Genomic DNA, 17,162 nt, shown 5'->3' on the forward strand with positions numbered 1-17,162 from the left:
TGTAGGGCAAGTTCAAGGAACAGCCAGATCAGGCATCTCCAGAACAGCTGGGGCTGGAGATAAGAGGATACCGGAAATAAAGGCAGAGAGGTTGTCAGAGTCCATATCCCCAAGGTGCTTGTAGACCTCGTGAGTGTTAGGCTTTTATTTTAAGTGTGAAGGAAGCTATTTTAGGCTTGAAAGCAGGACAACCCAGCTCAAATATTTTTCCTGTTACTCTACAGGAAAAGTAAAACAAAGGCTATTGTCCTAAGTCTCATGTAGAGAAACAGCTGTTGAAGAAGCAAGTGTCACTTCCAGGAAGGAAGGAAGGAAAATTCCAGTGCCCATGGAGGCAGCATTTAAATTCCCAAAACCCCCTCCATATACTGCATGCAAATATAAATACGACTTTAAAATAATAGAACATAATTGTATAGAAACTGGAATATGACACTTTTTCTTTTTATTTAAAATAGAGCTCTATATGCTTCACAGAAACAAGTTCAAGGAGTGCTTAATTTATTATTTTTGCCACTTTACAAAACAATACTTTTTTGGAAAATGCATACATAAAAATATAACATTCAGGCAGATACCTATTTACATCTGGAGGCAACTGAAAGTTATGCAATAATATTTTTAAAAGCTTTAAAATAAATACTTTTATGACTTGCTTTTGGTAAAGTTAAACATTTGGTATGAAGGCTATCACTGAGTTCATACTAAATTCTAAAATACTGTTATTTTTAAACAAAATAAGTATACACATATTACTATAAAATGCATATTTCCACCGGCTAGAAATTAATGAAACCTCTGAATGTCATTCATTTCTCTTTGGAATTTGGAATTCTCTTCAGCATCAATGATTAAATTGCAACTACTAAAATTTCCATCTACATATATTTTATACAATTTATTGCCTATTTCTCATTTTAAAACCTAATTTATTTCTTCATATTTCTTATATACATTCATTTGTGCCTGTCTGTTGAAAGGTAATATCTTTTTACATTCTTAAGAATTTCAGCTAGCTTACAATGTCTTTACAACAGTGATTCTTTTCACAGTAGTTCAAGAGTTCAAGGCATGCTTTGCAATGTCAAAATGCAATGGTTTTGACATTTGTAATATGTTCTTAGGTATAAGAAAAGTCACACTACCAAAAGAAAAGTATAATTAGTATTAGTACTTTGAAAGTCAATCCAAAATTACTTTTTTCGAGATCTGAATCTAATTTTCTGTTTTTAGGATATTTTAAAATCTGAAACACAGATTAAGTTTGAATAATTTTCTCCAGTCTAGGATCAGAAGAGTACAAAAGCTGAACACTAGTCATTGTGGAAATGAACTAGAATTTAGTATGTTGGCTAAAATAACCTTCCTTTATATAAAGAGAAAAAAGAGTTGGATTTTCAAAAATATTTAACTACTTGTATTTAGCCTACTGGAGGAAATGGAGATATTGGTAAATATCACTCTAATCCTGCATTAGTTAGAATTTAGGCACATAATTGCCTTTTTAAAGGCAAAGTCAGCAAATAGGTTTGGGTGTGGAATTAAAAACTCTATGGAGATATAAAAATTAGGGTCCATGTGTCTTGCTACCTATTGTCTGGGTTGAAAAATTAAATCAACAAGATAAACATGCAATCTCTTTTGCTCTCTTGGGAATGTAGGATGAAAATCTAAAGTATTTTTTTTTCCAAGTTCTCAACTTGCAGATATCAGGAACCATTTTGAAGTTTTAGTTCTCATTTTCTGAAGATGTGTAAGCAGGCCCGTTTCTAAAGCTATATAAGCTAATACGGTGCTTTTCTGCAAACTATAAAAATATTTCTGCAATTGCAGGTTGGAGTTCAGCCCCTACCTACCCCTCACCTGAGAGGATTCTAGCAAAGCACACGCCCAGCTGGATCTGGTGACACTCAGCATAAGGTTAATTTCCCTAATACAGTTGGATTCTTAGTGGCTATGCTAGTATTCATGTTCATGTAGCCCAGAGTAAAAATCTAGCAGTTAAAACTGTTAGTTATGGAGAGAAAAACTTCTTGTAGGATAACATTGACCAATGATAAAAAAAAAATTAGTCATATCTGAAAATATTAAAATCTAGGATTAGATAGAGCTCATATTCTCCCAAATGTTGTATTAATCTACAACTTAATTAAGAAGTATCCTAGGGCTTCCCTGGTGGCGCAGTGGTTGAGAGTCCACCTGCCGATGCAGCGGACACGGGTTCGTGCCCCGGTCCGGGAAGATCCCACATGCCGCGGAGCAGCTGGGCCCGTGAGCCATGGCCGCTGAGCCTGCGCGTCCAGAGCCTGTGCTCCACAACGGGAGAGGCCACAGCAGTGAGAGGCCCGCGTACCGCAAAAAAAAAAAAGAAGTATCCTGGAAGTTATATTAATAGAGGGACTTTTTAAATGGGGATTATTACCTAACATCAATATAATATATTCCAAACCATATAGCATAATGGCTTAATTTTAAGACAGTCAAAGCAAAACAAAGCAATAGTATGAAATATAGCAGAAAGAAATTTAGCAATCACATTATGGGACATATATTTCACATTCTCTGTCCAATCTACGTCTTAGGTGGAATTTATCATTAAGGCAAAAGTAGACATCCCTTGTATGTTAGCTAAAAGCTAGAATATACCTAGACTGCTTAGTCTTTTTAAAATTTAAAAGAAAGTCTTCTCTGCCGTTAACAAATACACTCTTCATAATGCTAATGAAAAAGTACCAGAAGGCATGAGATGAAAGCTCTCATATGTGGATACGGGAGATTAAAATCTTGTTAAGAGGTTCAGTGTGTAGTAATCTGAACAGGAGCTAGAATACTAAAAGAACAGTGATTGGAATTGATGAAATCTAGCAAAGATATTTTTTAATGCACTGAAAGAATGTGAATGCCGAGGATGAACTAATGAGAAACTAAGAAAGAAGTAAGATAATGTGCTACTTACACATGGCCCCACGTTCAACTACCAAATCATCTTTCACTCCCACTCCAGTGCATATAAAGAAAAATCCTTATAGAAAGAAGTCATGAAGCATCTCTTATCACTACTTGCACTAAGAAATTCTATATTCTCACAATTTCTAAATTTTATTCAGCACTCCAGTGGTCACCTACCTAGCTGGACAACTATTTTACAACTCTTCCTTAGATTATTTTAGTTTTACTCACTGATCTCACCATGAGTGAGCAGAATATTTTAGCAGAAATAAAAAGAGAAGGGGGATTTGATCATCACCATTAAATGGCATGTTAGTTTACATTCAACGTAGGTGTACATGGATGCTAATTATTTTTTAATTATTAAATGTTGGATGTGGCAGGGCAGTGTGGTAGGTGTCACCACTGGTTTCTCACATTAGTTCTGCTAATAACTGGCGGTCATTTAATCTCTGATCTTCAGTTTCTTCATCTAACAAAATATGGGAATTGAATTATAAAATTTCTTACATCCTTTACAGTTCCCAAATACTGGGTTTGGTTTTTGTCTGTGACACCACTAAACTAATTTAGACCACCAAGGGATTCTCCCTTTATTAGAAGGCTAAATAGTAAAATGATTAAGGTAAATAGTAGCTAGTTTTTGTTTTTTTTTTAATTAGAGACTAAAGATAATTTTGGGAGACAGTGAGGGAATATTTTAAAAGGAGGTGAGAAAAATAATGAAGCATAAAAGAAAAGCTAGAGGGAGAAAAGAAAGCCAAATATCTGAAAATTTGTATTAAAAGACTTTGAAAAATTGTCTATACTATAGAAATTCTATTTAATATTAACATTTTAATGAAATTTTTGTATTCCAACTGACATTTTTTCTGTTTAGAAGAAGCCCTCAGGAGCAAAGGGATTACTGTCTTCACTAAATAATGCATCAAGTCCATGTAGGTATTAGCTTGTGGAGGGAGCTAATACAAAACATTATCAAACACAGAAGAATATGTTTCACAAAAGAAAAAATATTTAGAATCTCTTCAGAAACCACAATGACACCACTTTAAGATACTAATTCTTAAACATTTCCAAATAACTTAAAATGTTGTACTTGTAAATTTATTTAAAGGAACAATTATTGAAGACATCAACTACCATCACCTTCACTCATTTGCTATTTTTACTTTCTTAATTTCCTGGTGGGAAATAAACTGTCCAGACTTTAAATAAATTTTTGTAAATGAATTACATTTCCGTATTTATTTTAAATAATTAATCAGAAACTATTCCCTGCTAAGTAATTTTAAGTTGAACTTTATATAATGGCAAATGTGAGCTCCCTGTCTTCAGATGATTTGCTAAGTAGTTTCCCTGGTACTTTTGCGTAAATTCTAAGATAGCCCTGAGTTTTCTCTGCCCCAATAAGTCACATGGTGGCAAAAATCCAGCATAGTAGAAGTAGTTTTCTTTTGTTTTATTTAATAATTCTACTAAGGTAGAAATATTACAAATAATAAACTTTTATGGAACGTCTAACCTAGTGAATCTATTGTAGATTTTCATTTTAAAATAAAAGCTGATTTTGAAGTCTTCAGACACTGCAATCAGGTTACTATTTTCATATAATCATGGAAATTTAAAATGCAAAGTTAATTGAAAGTATAAAGATGAGAAGCAAGTGCTATACCTAAAATAGTGCACGACACAGTCATGTTTCACTTAACTTTCAAGTCAGAACATAAATTAAGAATTCTAGATGTGACATGCCAAATATTTTAGACAGAAGAAAGCACACAACAGAATCTGTACCAATTACACACTTAAATGCTTAGCTTATAAGGCAACAAGTTCATGCTGAAATATTGACAACAAATGATGCTTCCCTTAGTTTAAGGAAGTGATGCTGCATATAAATCCCATCACCACTTTATACAGTACTGAAATTTCATAAATAGCATTTTCCCAAGCTTCACGTTATATCCAAAGCCAAAATATTTGAAAGGAGCAAAGAACACTGACACTTTGAGCCTAAGAAGAATATTTTTTGCTTGTAACACAATTCAAAAGAAATAAATATTACACAATGACTCCATTAAAAAGAAATAATGTAAAGTTTAACAGCATAGGTTATATACAGTAAATTTGCCTAATGCTCTAAACTGGATCATATTTCTGTAAATGAGCATTTTCTATTTATAATCATTCTGAAAGTTAAGGAAAAATTAAAACTTTTAACTTTTTCTTATAATTTATGTTAACCTACCCTCTTTCTTTAAAAATGCATTTGGAAATTGAAATATAAGACTATTCATTTAGGAGTTATAGTTAACAAACACAAAAACAAGAAAAATATCTCAAAATGTACAGATTTCTCTACAGTGGAAGTTGACTCAATAAAAATATGGAATTATATTTGGACACCTTCAAATAGATTATAAAACATAATGTCAAGGAAAATGGGAGATTATAAAACACCTTCTCTCAAAAATTAAATAAGTATATTCACCCATCATATGTGAATAAAAGAGGAAATATTACTCTTGTTTTTATGAAACTATAGTACAATCATAGTAAATAAATAATTTCATTCTCATATATGCAGAAACAATCTATGAGAAACCAAGGTAACAAGCACAAGCAAGATTACTCCTTCACAGAAGCTCGTTTTAGAATTCCTTCCCATATGCACTTTAAAAAATTGATTACATAATTTAGATTGTCTCGAATAACCAATAAAGATACTTCCTACATGTGCTGCAAATTGAGAGCAATTTTTGAAACCCACGGTCATATAGAATTCAAGACATCCTCACATTTGTCAATTTACTTCCCCTACACACCCACATCCCTGTTCCCATTCCCAAATTAGACTTTAAAATCCCTGAGGGCAGAACCTATCCACCTTTTAATTTCCCTGTTGAACCCAAAATTGTGGCAAGGAAGATATGCAGTGCCCCACATTTTGTAATGAATGGATAATTGCATGAATGAGAATGAAGGTATATGTAAACCACAGCTGTCAGATTTTTGCCTTTGATATCTCATCCTAGTCAAATGAAGATGGGTTTAGTAACACATTTCCATAGTGGAATGAAGTGTAATCACTAGATTGTACTCTATGTGATAATACACAGGTATATCCTATAGAACATTGTTACCCAAGTCATGTTTTGTAGAAACTAAAATGTGGGCTAGTGAAAGGTTTCCCGTTTTTTATAAAAGAGTTCCATTGGTCAAATAATTTGGAAAATCCAGTTAAAGAAATTCAAGTAACATTTTTTTACTGCTAGACTCCTCAAAGCACATAATATACTAATATGCGGTATCACTTTCTAAAAATCTATCAAAGAACACTTTTGGTCTTTGATCATCTCAGAAGAGCATTCTAAGGAACAGAGTTTAGGAAACAATGTTTTAGAACAATAAACAATACCATGTTAAATCTTGCTTCACCAAAGCAGAATTATAGATTTGAAGGAAAAATTTAATGTTCCATGTATTATTCAGAATGCATCACTTTTGTCTCCACAGGAAATAGAATAAAAGCAAAGTTATCATGAGCCTTCTGTACCCATTGCTCATTTTGAAAGGGAAGGGAATATCTCTTTACTGATAACCCTTGCTTGGGTTTGGTTATCATATATCATTTAAGAGTTTTCTTATTTTCCTCAAAATATCCCCTAGTAGCCTCTTCCTTTTCTGTTCTTCTCTTTCTAAATGTGTATGTACAAAAGTGGTAGGGATCTCTGCAATACATCTTAAAGACATCTCTGACAATTTATGACCTTATGACTGATTAATGTCTGGAAGTATTCAGAGAACATTAAAACTCATCTAACAAATAGGGTGACTATGGAATTTCTATGAGGAAAATGTCAGTGGATATTGTCCTGAGAGTTCATACAGATCCATTATGATTCTGCAAAATAACTTAATTTGTCTTCCGTTTGACTAAACCACAAATTCCGTCATGAAAGATGTTGTTTCTACATAGGGAGAAAAAAATACTATAGGAATTAAAGGGAAAGTAGGAAGCTAGCTAACTATCATGTGGATTATCATAAGATTTGGACCTAGTGCCAGCTCTATCACTAGCTATGTGACTTTGGGACATCTGTCAATGTCTCAAGGTGTCAGGTGTCTCATTTGAAAATAAGAGAAAGTAACAACCTTGTGACTTCCCAACTGTTTGCCTCAGGGGCTGCTGTGGTGGTGGATTATGAAGAGGAGAACAGGGAAGGAGAAACCAGGGAAGTGATCTGATCTCCCTTCCATCTTCCACCTGAGCAGCACTACTTTTACATGTTTTGTATACTAAAGTTCAGAGCAATATTTAATTTTTAAAAGATCCTGTTTAAAGAGAAAACCACAGATTCTATGATCTAAAGTTTTGTTTAGATATAACATCCTCCAGGCCACATTTTTAATAAACGTGTTTTCATCTCAGGAAAAAACAATGGGCTTTTATATTTTCTTTTCTATTCATTCATGTGCTCCTGATTCAAGTAAAATAAAACCTTAATAACTTTCATTATTTCATATAGCTTATTTTACACTTTTGTAATATGTTTCTTAAATAAAAAGATGAGTTGATGTGTTGCTTTTCAAAATAAAATTAAAGACAACATGGGGAGTGGATGAAGTCAACTCCAGCCCATACTTGACTTTAGTTATTTTTTCATGGTGCCTTTGGGCACTTAAATACTGCACTGCATTATCTTTGAGGTAGAACAACAGCAACTATGACAAAACAAAGGCCAAAAAATTCACATAAAAAGGAAAAATGAGAAAGAAAGATGTGAGAGGTTTCTTTTTAACACAATTCTCATCATCAGGCTTTGCAGTCTTCTTTGACACAAAGTTGAGAAATAGTCTTCTTAATCCGGAGGGCGGTTAGGCGGGCTGCCCCATTGGCATACCAACACTCGCGCATTATTCTCCCCATGACTCGGAGTGCCTTTAAGAGAGAAAATATCAAAGTCTTTAGCACAAAACACAGTACGAGAGAAGAAAAGCCACAAACACAGGAATCGATGCTAAGCTCTGATACAGAAATAGTAAACTTAAATCAATATGAGAAGGAGATCAGGGCCAAATCACTTCAAAAATCCTGTCAAGGGTGTCTCCCCTAAGACAAGGAACAGGGCATCTCCCCCCAGACACAGACCAGGGCGTCTCCACTCAGACAAGGACCAGAGCATCTCCCCTCAGACGCGGACCAGGGCATCAACCCTCAGGCAAGGACCGTGGCTTCTCCTCCCAGACAGAGACAAGGGTGACTTCTCTCAGAAAAAGACCAGAGCGTCTCCTCTCAGAGACCAGGGTGACTTCTCTCAGAAAGGGACCAGGGTATTTCCCCACTGACAGAGACCAGGTCATCTCCCCTCAGAGGGACCAGAGCATCTCCCCACAGAAAGAGACCAAGGTGACTTCTCTCAGAAAAAGACTAGAGTGTCTCTTCTTAGAGACCAGGACATCTACCCTCAGACCAGGACTAGGACATTTCCTCTCAGAAAGGGGCCAGACTGTCTCCCCTCAGATAAGGACTAAGGCATCTCCCCTGAGAGGGACCAGAATGTCTCCCCATGGACAGAGACAAAGGTGACTTCTCTCAGAAAAAGACCAGGCTCTCCCCTCAAACAGAGAAAAAAGTTTCTCCCCTCAGACAGAGACCAGGTCAACTTCTAGCATAGAAAGACCAGGGCTCTCCCCTCAGACAGAGCCCAGGCTGTCTCCCCTCAAACAGAGATCAGGGCACCTCCTCTCCTAGGGAGACCAGGGTGTCTTCTCTCAGACAGGCCAGGTGTCTCCTCTCAGAAAGCGGCCAGGCGATCTCCTCTGGCTTCAGGCAGAGGCACAGGGCCCACTGATCTGCTAGATGATTTGAAGCCATCATTTGTGGACCTTGAAGGTAGCTATAGGAGATGATAGGGAGCCTTTGCTCAGTGGCATTTTGGTTTATGGAATTACACTATCATTTTTAAGGTCATGTTTGATTAGCATAATGTGAAATGATGGACCAGTTTCATTTGTTTTAGTCTTTTCTGTTTAGTGATTAGTTGTTTATTTGTCTTCCACCTACTCTGTTGAATGTAATTTTAGGAAAGAGAATATGGCCACCTTACACAACATCCTTTTAGAGTAAGTGAAATCAATTGAATAGCTTTATCTTCTTGAGATGATCAATAATCTTTGAAACGATTAATCTTTTTATGCATTTTATGTATGCATTTTATGAAAATTTTCCTCTTCTTTCAAGCTGCATGAAAATAAAATGCTTTCAATTAAGAAATTATATATGTTATGTATAAAAAAGCTAACAATTTCTGCCCTTGGGCTTTCAGAATATGTAAACTTTCTTTAAAATCTTTGTAGTGGAATTAAAATATTTCTAAAAATCCTGTCAAAACACAGATATTAATCCTATAGAGGGAGGCTATTAATCCTCTTTTAATTGAAAATTCTGGGAATATGGTAGAATGACTATCTTTTAAAATATTCTAAGAAAGGACATGAAAGACAAAAATGGATAAGGGATGGGTTGGAAATTCCCTGTGTTGCTCTGGATGGTAAGTACACACATATACATTTTTCTTTAAGTCATCAAACTACATACTAAGATTTATTCATTTTATCATATGTAAATTATGCCACAATAAAATAATGATCTAAATACTAATATCAAAAATTTTGAATTAAAAAAATCAGTATAAGTGAACTGGTAAATAAATAAGATAAATACTCAGAGGGGAAAACAATGAGAATGCATGAATCCAGAGAGGTATAAGAAATCACTGAAGCAAGGCGTTGCTCTGATGGCATTTGCTGATCTCACAGTCTAGAATTTCAGAATTGATGGACCATATGTGAAAGACAGGAAATACAGCCCAAAGCACACAGAAGGTGTCAGATCAAGACATTTACAAAGTCCAGACTGTAAGCATGAATTGGTCTTAGAAGGAACTTTGTGAAGAAAATTGTCTAAATCTTTGATCTTGGTAAAGAAAAAAATCAAACCTTAGCCTTAAAATGTTGCAGTAAGCCTGAGCTCATAGTGAAAATTCACAAGAAGATGAGGAAATAAAGTATCACAAGCAAGAGTTAGTCAAAACAACAAACAGGAAAATCAAACCTATCAAAACATTAGATGCTAGAAATTAAATGATATAAAATATTTAAAAAATAAAGTACATTTTAAAAAGCAAAGAGAAAAGTCTAAACATAAGTAAAAAGCAAAAGTATATTTAAAACAAAACAAAACAAATAAATGGAATTTTTTACAGAATCAGAACAAAAAACAAAGAAAATTTTAAAAAGAAAACAAAAACCCCAAAACAAACAATAAAAAACAAAACTAATATAAAAAAAGGTGTCAAAGGTAAGACATGAAAAGTTTTAAGGGGCAAAACTATCATAACTTTCACACAACATTATACTGGAAATCCTAGAAACTGCAATAAGAAAGGTATGAGTCCCCGGACTCTCATTATTTGGGGATATGATCATCTATGTAGGCACCCCAAAAGAATCTATAGTTTTATACCCTAAAGAAATAATTTTTACACACACACACAGCAGTATTGTTTTAAAAGAAACTAAAAATCACACATGTGACAATCAACAGTAGAGTGAAAAAAAGAAATTAGATACATACAATGGAATACTACACAGATATGAAAATAAACAGATTATAGCTATACATATATAAGGTAAAGTAAAAAAAATTAAGAAGAATATCTATAGTAAGTGTCAATATATTTCACAAATAAACAAAAGTTAGCCATATACACGTACATATATATATATATATATATATATATATATATATATATGTATGGCTAAATTTTAAAGCAAAGCAAGGCAATAATAAAACGATTAGTTATAATAGTAGCCTCTCAGAGGGGTGAGGAATCTTCAAAGGTATTGGAAGTGTCCTATTCTTTAAACTTGGTCATGAATTCTATTATCTTTACATATAACTTTACATATATGTTAATATCCTCTCATATGCATGAAATGGTTAATATCAGAAAAAATTTTAATTTAATTTCAATTTGCTTATAAATGCCTCAAATTCTGCTTCTCAAATGAGTATATAGGTAAGCTATCTACACAAAATAGAAATATCAGGACATAAATCTTGCCTTAAATAGGAAATGAGTTGAGCGAAACATGAAGGAGAGGAAAAATGAGGAAAAACGTAACCGTATAAGATATGACAGAGCCAAAACTAAAAGATGTCACCAAAAAAATCGCCTCAAGCATTACATTTAAATATGGCAGAAGACAAACAGTCATAATTGGGATGGGGGAGATTAAAGCATTAAAATAGTTGTGGAACTAGTTAGATGATTTATAGTCTTTCCTCCACCTTCCCTTTTACTTCCTGTGGGAGCTAGAGAAGTCTCTCTCTTCACACAGGCAGAACAAGCATTGCAATATGTCTGCTCTATGATGGTTACTACATGTGTGGTACAAGATGAGGAGCTAAACAACAATGGTCCCTGCCATGGGGAAGCTTTTCTGATGGAAGAGAATAAACTCAAACTTCAGCAAGTTAGGGATTAGGAATAATTTATTGACTCTAAGGATGACTGAAATTGTAATACTCTGTGTAGCACAGACATTGACTACCCACCGAATATGCCTGTGTTCCCGACATTCCCAGCTCCCTTCCAGCTGGATGGGACTGTGTGACTCGTTCTGGTCTATGAACCATGAGTGGAAATGAAATGTGTCACTTGAGCCAAAGTATTAGAGAGCCAGTGTGTGACCCTCCAGCTCCTCTCTTCTCCTGACCTAGACCTCTGGAAACTATGTGTTTAGATAGCAGCATCACAAGATCAAAGTCACCTGGATTACTGAATCACCACAGGGAGCACAGATTCCAATGAAAGCTGCCTAACCTACAGGGGACTTGGCATGGCAAGAAATAAAGTCTTGTGTGAAGTCACTGGGATGTCAAGGTTGTTCCTGCCACATAACTTAGCCTTATGATACTGACAGCTAAAGGGAATAAAATCCTTCTGAAGCTTATATGAAGACATATACCTACATACATGAAATGAATTGGATGCCTAGATAAACAGGACTATGGCCTCTGAAAATCCACCCTGATACTTACCTCAAAATTATAATGGGAAAAATACACATAAGAACATAGCCTTACTTCACAGCTTTGCCACTGGTTCGGAATACTTGGTCGGAACTTCTGGTCACAGACAACCTTCCTCATTTCCTCTATTGAGGGATCTGAAGGCACCATGTCATAATAAGGCAACTGGTACTCCTCAACAATTCCTATAAAAAAGTTGCGTAATAAATTTCCCAGTGTGAATAATAAACAAAGATGTTTACTTCAAAATAATACCAATTAAGTTTTCTAGGCACAAGTGGTACCCTGGAAAACTGGAAAATCAGGCTTATTAAAATTATGTATCATTGTAAAACCAAAGATATAAGTTTAAAGCACTAAGTTGAATAGTTATATAAGTTTATGAAATTTTATACTATGAAAATTTATATAATTTTGATAATTAAACAAGTTATATGAGACAAAAGTATATGTAATTACTGTATAAAATATATAATTTTATATAATTATACATATATAATTTTATATAAAATATGTTACATTTATATAACTTAATAATTATAAAAATATAATTTCATATTATGAAAATTATGTAAATTTTGATTTTCATAAAATGCCATTGTGCAATTCAGAAGTAATATCTAATTACAAAATTTACAGCAAGCCTCACTGATCTGTGAATGACGTATATTTCTCCGTGAATGAAGTATATTTCTCCTTTTCAAAACACAATAGCTTTCTCTTTTTGAACATTGTTAGGCAATCTTTTAAGAGCTGAGTTTTTTACATTTGGATCTTACAGCTACTAGATCTGAGAATGTTCCAGAGAAATGGCCAAAGGTATTTGAAGATGAACAGTTCAACGTGAAGGTTAATATTTAAAGAGTCTCAAATAATAGACAAAGATTTGACTTTAATTATCAGAATGTTACCTGAGTTCAAGAATTTCCTTACAGAATCAATTGAATTAAACTATAGTTCTTTTAATTTAAATATTTAAGATTGGCATAATTTAGAAAATGAAATTCAAATCATGTTAACTAAATTACCATTTCAACTGTTGAAGAAAATTTAAGGACAAAAATCTAAAAGCAAATCTAGACAAATATCAGTATGAAATTAAAAAAAATAGTAACATGTTTGAATCTTGCTATTTACCAAGCACCTTCCTAAGCCCTTTACATGTTTTAACTAATTATTCCTCAAAAGCACTGACTAAAGAAAGTACATAGTATCCCATTTTTACAGAATCAGGAAACTGAGGCACAAAGAGTGTCATGAATTTTCTCAAGGTCACATAGCTAGTAAGTGGCAGATCTGGAACTTGATCCCAGGCTTGGGGATTCCAGTGTCCATGTACTGTTTCTGCACCACTCTAAGTCTATTGCTTCTGTGAATAGTTTCATCTTCCTGAATATTTTATTATCTAACCTAGGAATAAAAGGGGGAAAGCATGTTTTCTCATTCAAATATAATTTTAAATTTTAAGCTTTTCATTTTTTTAAATATGAGATTTATGTAAGGCAAAATGACATCAATACAAAATGCAAAAACTGACAGTGGTTTAATAATGACAGTTCTTTCATTGAATGTTTACTATGAGCAGGCTCTATACAAAAAGCTTCACATGAATTAATTGAATTAGTCCATTAAATCCTTAAAGCCCAAGAGGTCAGTTTTATTATCTTCGTTTTACAGATGAGGAAAGTGAGACCATATAACTCACCTAAAGTCAGACATTCAGGAAGTTGCTAAAACAAGGTTTAGGACTAAGTCTGTCTCACTTGAAACTGAAAAATCTAAATCATTTTCTACCAGGATTTAACTTTTCTCCACTGATGAAACAACTTCATCAGACTGCATGTACAGGGTTTCATCTTCCCAAATTCTTCCTCTCATTATTAATCTCTAAACTGCTGGGAGCAGTAGAGTCAGGAAGTTAGTCTTTGCTTACCTCTGTCCTCCACTTTAATCCCCACACATACATCATCACCGGAAAGAAATGAACAAGAAAAGCCCGAGAACCAGAAGACTTCAATTTAAGTCCTGCGGCCTTGGCAAGTCATTTAGCTTCCTTGGGTTTAATTTCTGATATAAAATAGGAATACAGCTCAAAGAAGAAAATTTTCAAGTGCTTTGCAAAGTATTATTATGGAAATCAGAATTATCAGGAGAACTAAGTGGTAATCACAACCTAAAATCTCCGTTCTGTTCAAAATGCTCCACTTTTGCCACTGGAAAGATATCGCCAAAAGGTAATCTCTTAAATATTTAGAAACGATTCAACATAGTGCATTGAATTAGAGCATCAAGGAAAGGCAGACACAAAGAATATTTCCAAAATCTTACCTCCAACTGAACACCTCCGGGCTATTTCCCAGTAAACCAGACCAACAGAATAGATGTCAGCTCGTTTGAAGGACTCGAAGATATTCACATTTATTGTATCATCAAGCATTTCAGGAGCCATGTACCTTCAAAAACATGCACACTTCAGATTCTGTGTATGAGCTTATAGCAGTCCAGTAAAACACAATGTTAATAAATCCTGATATACAATATGTTAAGGCAGTTTACATCAAATTTACAGGTTGATCTGAGCCACTATAATAGAATAAAATTAAGTATGATGCTAACTGGACTTCCCTGGTGGCGCAGTGGTTTAGACTCCGCGTTCCCAATGCAGGGGGCCAGGGTTCACTAAGTGTGATGCTAACTGTAAGTTTTTTGTAGGAGTCCTTTATAAGATTAAGAAAGTTTCCTTTCATTTCGAGTTTGTTGGGAGTGTTTATCAATAATGGAGATTAAATTTAGTGAAATGTTTTTACTGCATCTATTGACATAATTGTGTGTTTTATTTATTTATAAATTTATTTAATTATTGAACGATAATTTTTAAAACATTTTAAATAGAACTAGAGATCATCCTAGTGTTAAAGCCTGTGGGCCAGGAGCCAAGTACTTGGAAAGCACTCAATAGGAAAGATGGAACTCAATTTCCAGTAGTTTGTAGCCAAGAAAGCTCCTTGAGGGCAAGGAGTATGTTCTATTCATCATGGTGGGCCCAGTACTCCAACACAGTGCTCAGCATCATTCCACAAATACCTGCTCTGAATGAACAATGTTATTATACATTGGCTCCAAGACATATATTCATATTATATATTGGCTCCAATAAAATTACAGCCTTGCTTGAATAGGACTAAATCAAAACTTCTACAGTCCCTGGGACCTGACAGAGCCTAGCTGTCTTAGGGATATATCGAGGATTTCTCAGAATATTGAGGTGAGGATGCAACACTCTCCCCAATATTTTAAAAGCTTTAGATTCTCTGAAGGAATCCAGCATCCCAGACTTCCCTGACAGACAAGTTAAAACTTGCTTTTTAAAGGGAAAAAAGAAGAGGTCCCTTAGGGCTGCCCAGTCTGAATAAATTGTCCTAAAGTGTTTCTGGGGCCCCATTAAAGTCTCCCAGGGAACAAAGTGAAGGACTCAGAGGGACTGGCCTGGAATCTCAAATATGGCTTGTAGGCTAACTATACCAGCTTAGAAATTCTCTACTCTCAAGGGCCTTTAACAACTCCAGGAAAGTGTTTTGGTTATTTCTGATTTCAAGGTCAAGAAACCTGGAATTATGCCAAAGTAGCACAGATCCTGAAATTCAAATGAAAGGAAACAGAAGTATGCTGGCCATATGGCCACAGTCTGGCTATAATAAGAAAACACCAGGAATCCCATTACTAATGGGTCTGTCCTGACATACGTGTGGTATGCTCTATATAAATCATGCTTGTTCTTAACTTTCAGAGATTCTGTTCCTTGAAAGTGGGAATTGTGTCCAACTCATATTACCTTAATACACATCAACTGGGGAGACTTATGGATAAGTACAACTATAGGTAAATATGTTACATAATATTTTTAAATATTGAGAGAATATTATATAGATATATATCTATATAACCTATATTATATAGATATATATATATTATATCACCTATCTAGTTAAGTGTATTGATTCTATATCTGTTGTTAGGACCTGAATGTATAGAACTAGCCCTGAGTTTCAGTTCATTTACGAGGTATTGAAGAATTGATATAAAGGCTTTGGAGGAGCTATACACTGCTAACATTTTTTTCCTCCTCTCTGTAGGAAAACTATTCTCAGATGTGGCACGCTAAAAATAATATATCACCATCACTTCCACCATTCCTTTCCACTGGACTCCCCACACAAATAGCTACTTTCTATATGACCAAATGCCAACTCTTCTTGCTTTATAACCATTGTGCCACTGATTTCTCGGTGACCCAGAGAAGACTTCTTGCTTTCTTGGGCCTAATGGTTTCCAACTTTGGATTTCCACCCACCTCCCTATACACATATCCCAGGCATTCATGTTTATGGGCAGTCATAAGTCTCAGTATGCTACCAAAGTAAGTTATCTTACCTTTTGGTTCCTACTTTAGGATTCTGAGGTATGTCAATAGTGTTCAGTATTGAATCATGCTTCACAGCCAACCCTAAGTCTGCTATGGCACAAGTTTCACATTTTTTCACTAAGATATTCTTTGATTTTATATCTCGATGAGCAATAGCAGGTTTACCTATGAAGCATAAGGTAAACATATTCACTTTTTTCATTACTGGAGATTGAACCTCTCTGAAAGGCGTCATCTTGAAGACTTGGCTCAAATGTTATCTTCTAAGAAAGGTCTTCCCTGACCCCCATTCTACATTCCAAGTCATTCTCCATCAGACTATCCCATTTTGCCTTCTTCATAGCCCTTATCACTATCTAAATTATCTTACTCATTCATATGCATTATCTGTCCCTCCCAACTAGACTGTAGGCTACCTAAGGGCAGTGGCTATGTCTTACTCATCACCGTGCCTCCAATGCTTAGAACACTAGGTGACATTTAGTAACCACTGGTAAATATTTGCTGAATAAGTAGGGAAAGTATTAGCATTGCTATGTCCACATAAGAACATAGCAAATATTCTCTTACAAAACAAGTTTCAAACTTCTACCACCCTACACCAGCAGTTCTCAAATGCGGCCCAAAGATCCCTGGGGGTCCTTAAGGCTCTTTTCCAACTACATATCTGTGTGATGTCACATTTTC

At 34.8% G+C, this 17,162-nt stretch overlaps 1 protein-coding gene across 2 annotated transcripts in view; it reads right to left on the reverse strand.

Annotated features, from left to right (window-relative positions):
* Positions 1–5,273: 5,273 nt before the first annotated feature.
* Positions 5,274–17,162, reverse strand: part of ACVR1C (activin A receptor type 1C) — an 86,735-nt gene continuing 74,846 nt past the window's right edge. The window contains exons 6-9 of one of the 2 annotated variants that reach the window (XM_079924107.1): positions 16,484–16,640; positions 14,381–14,505; positions 12,107–12,237; positions 5,274–7,894 (exon numbers count right to left, since the gene is read on the reverse strand). In XM_079924107.1, coding sequence (XP_079780233.1) covers positions 7,769–7,894; positions 12,107–12,237; positions 14,381–14,505; positions 16,484–16,640 — 539 coding nt within the window. In that variant the 3' untranslated portion in view covers positions 5,274–7,768. Of the gene's footprint in view, positions 7,895–12,106; positions 12,238–13,624; positions 14,120–14,380; positions 14,506–16,483; positions 16,641–17,162 lie in introns of those variants that run through there. The other variant, XM_079924108.1, reaches the window with a different exon arrangement.

Source organism: Stenella coeruleoalba, assembly GCF_951394435.1.
Source record: "Stenella coeruleoalba genome assembly, chromosome: 6".
In the NCBI taxonomy this organism is placed as follows: domain Eukaryota; kingdom Metazoa; phylum Chordata; class Mammalia; order Artiodactyla; family Delphinidae; genus Stenella; species Stenella coeruleoalba.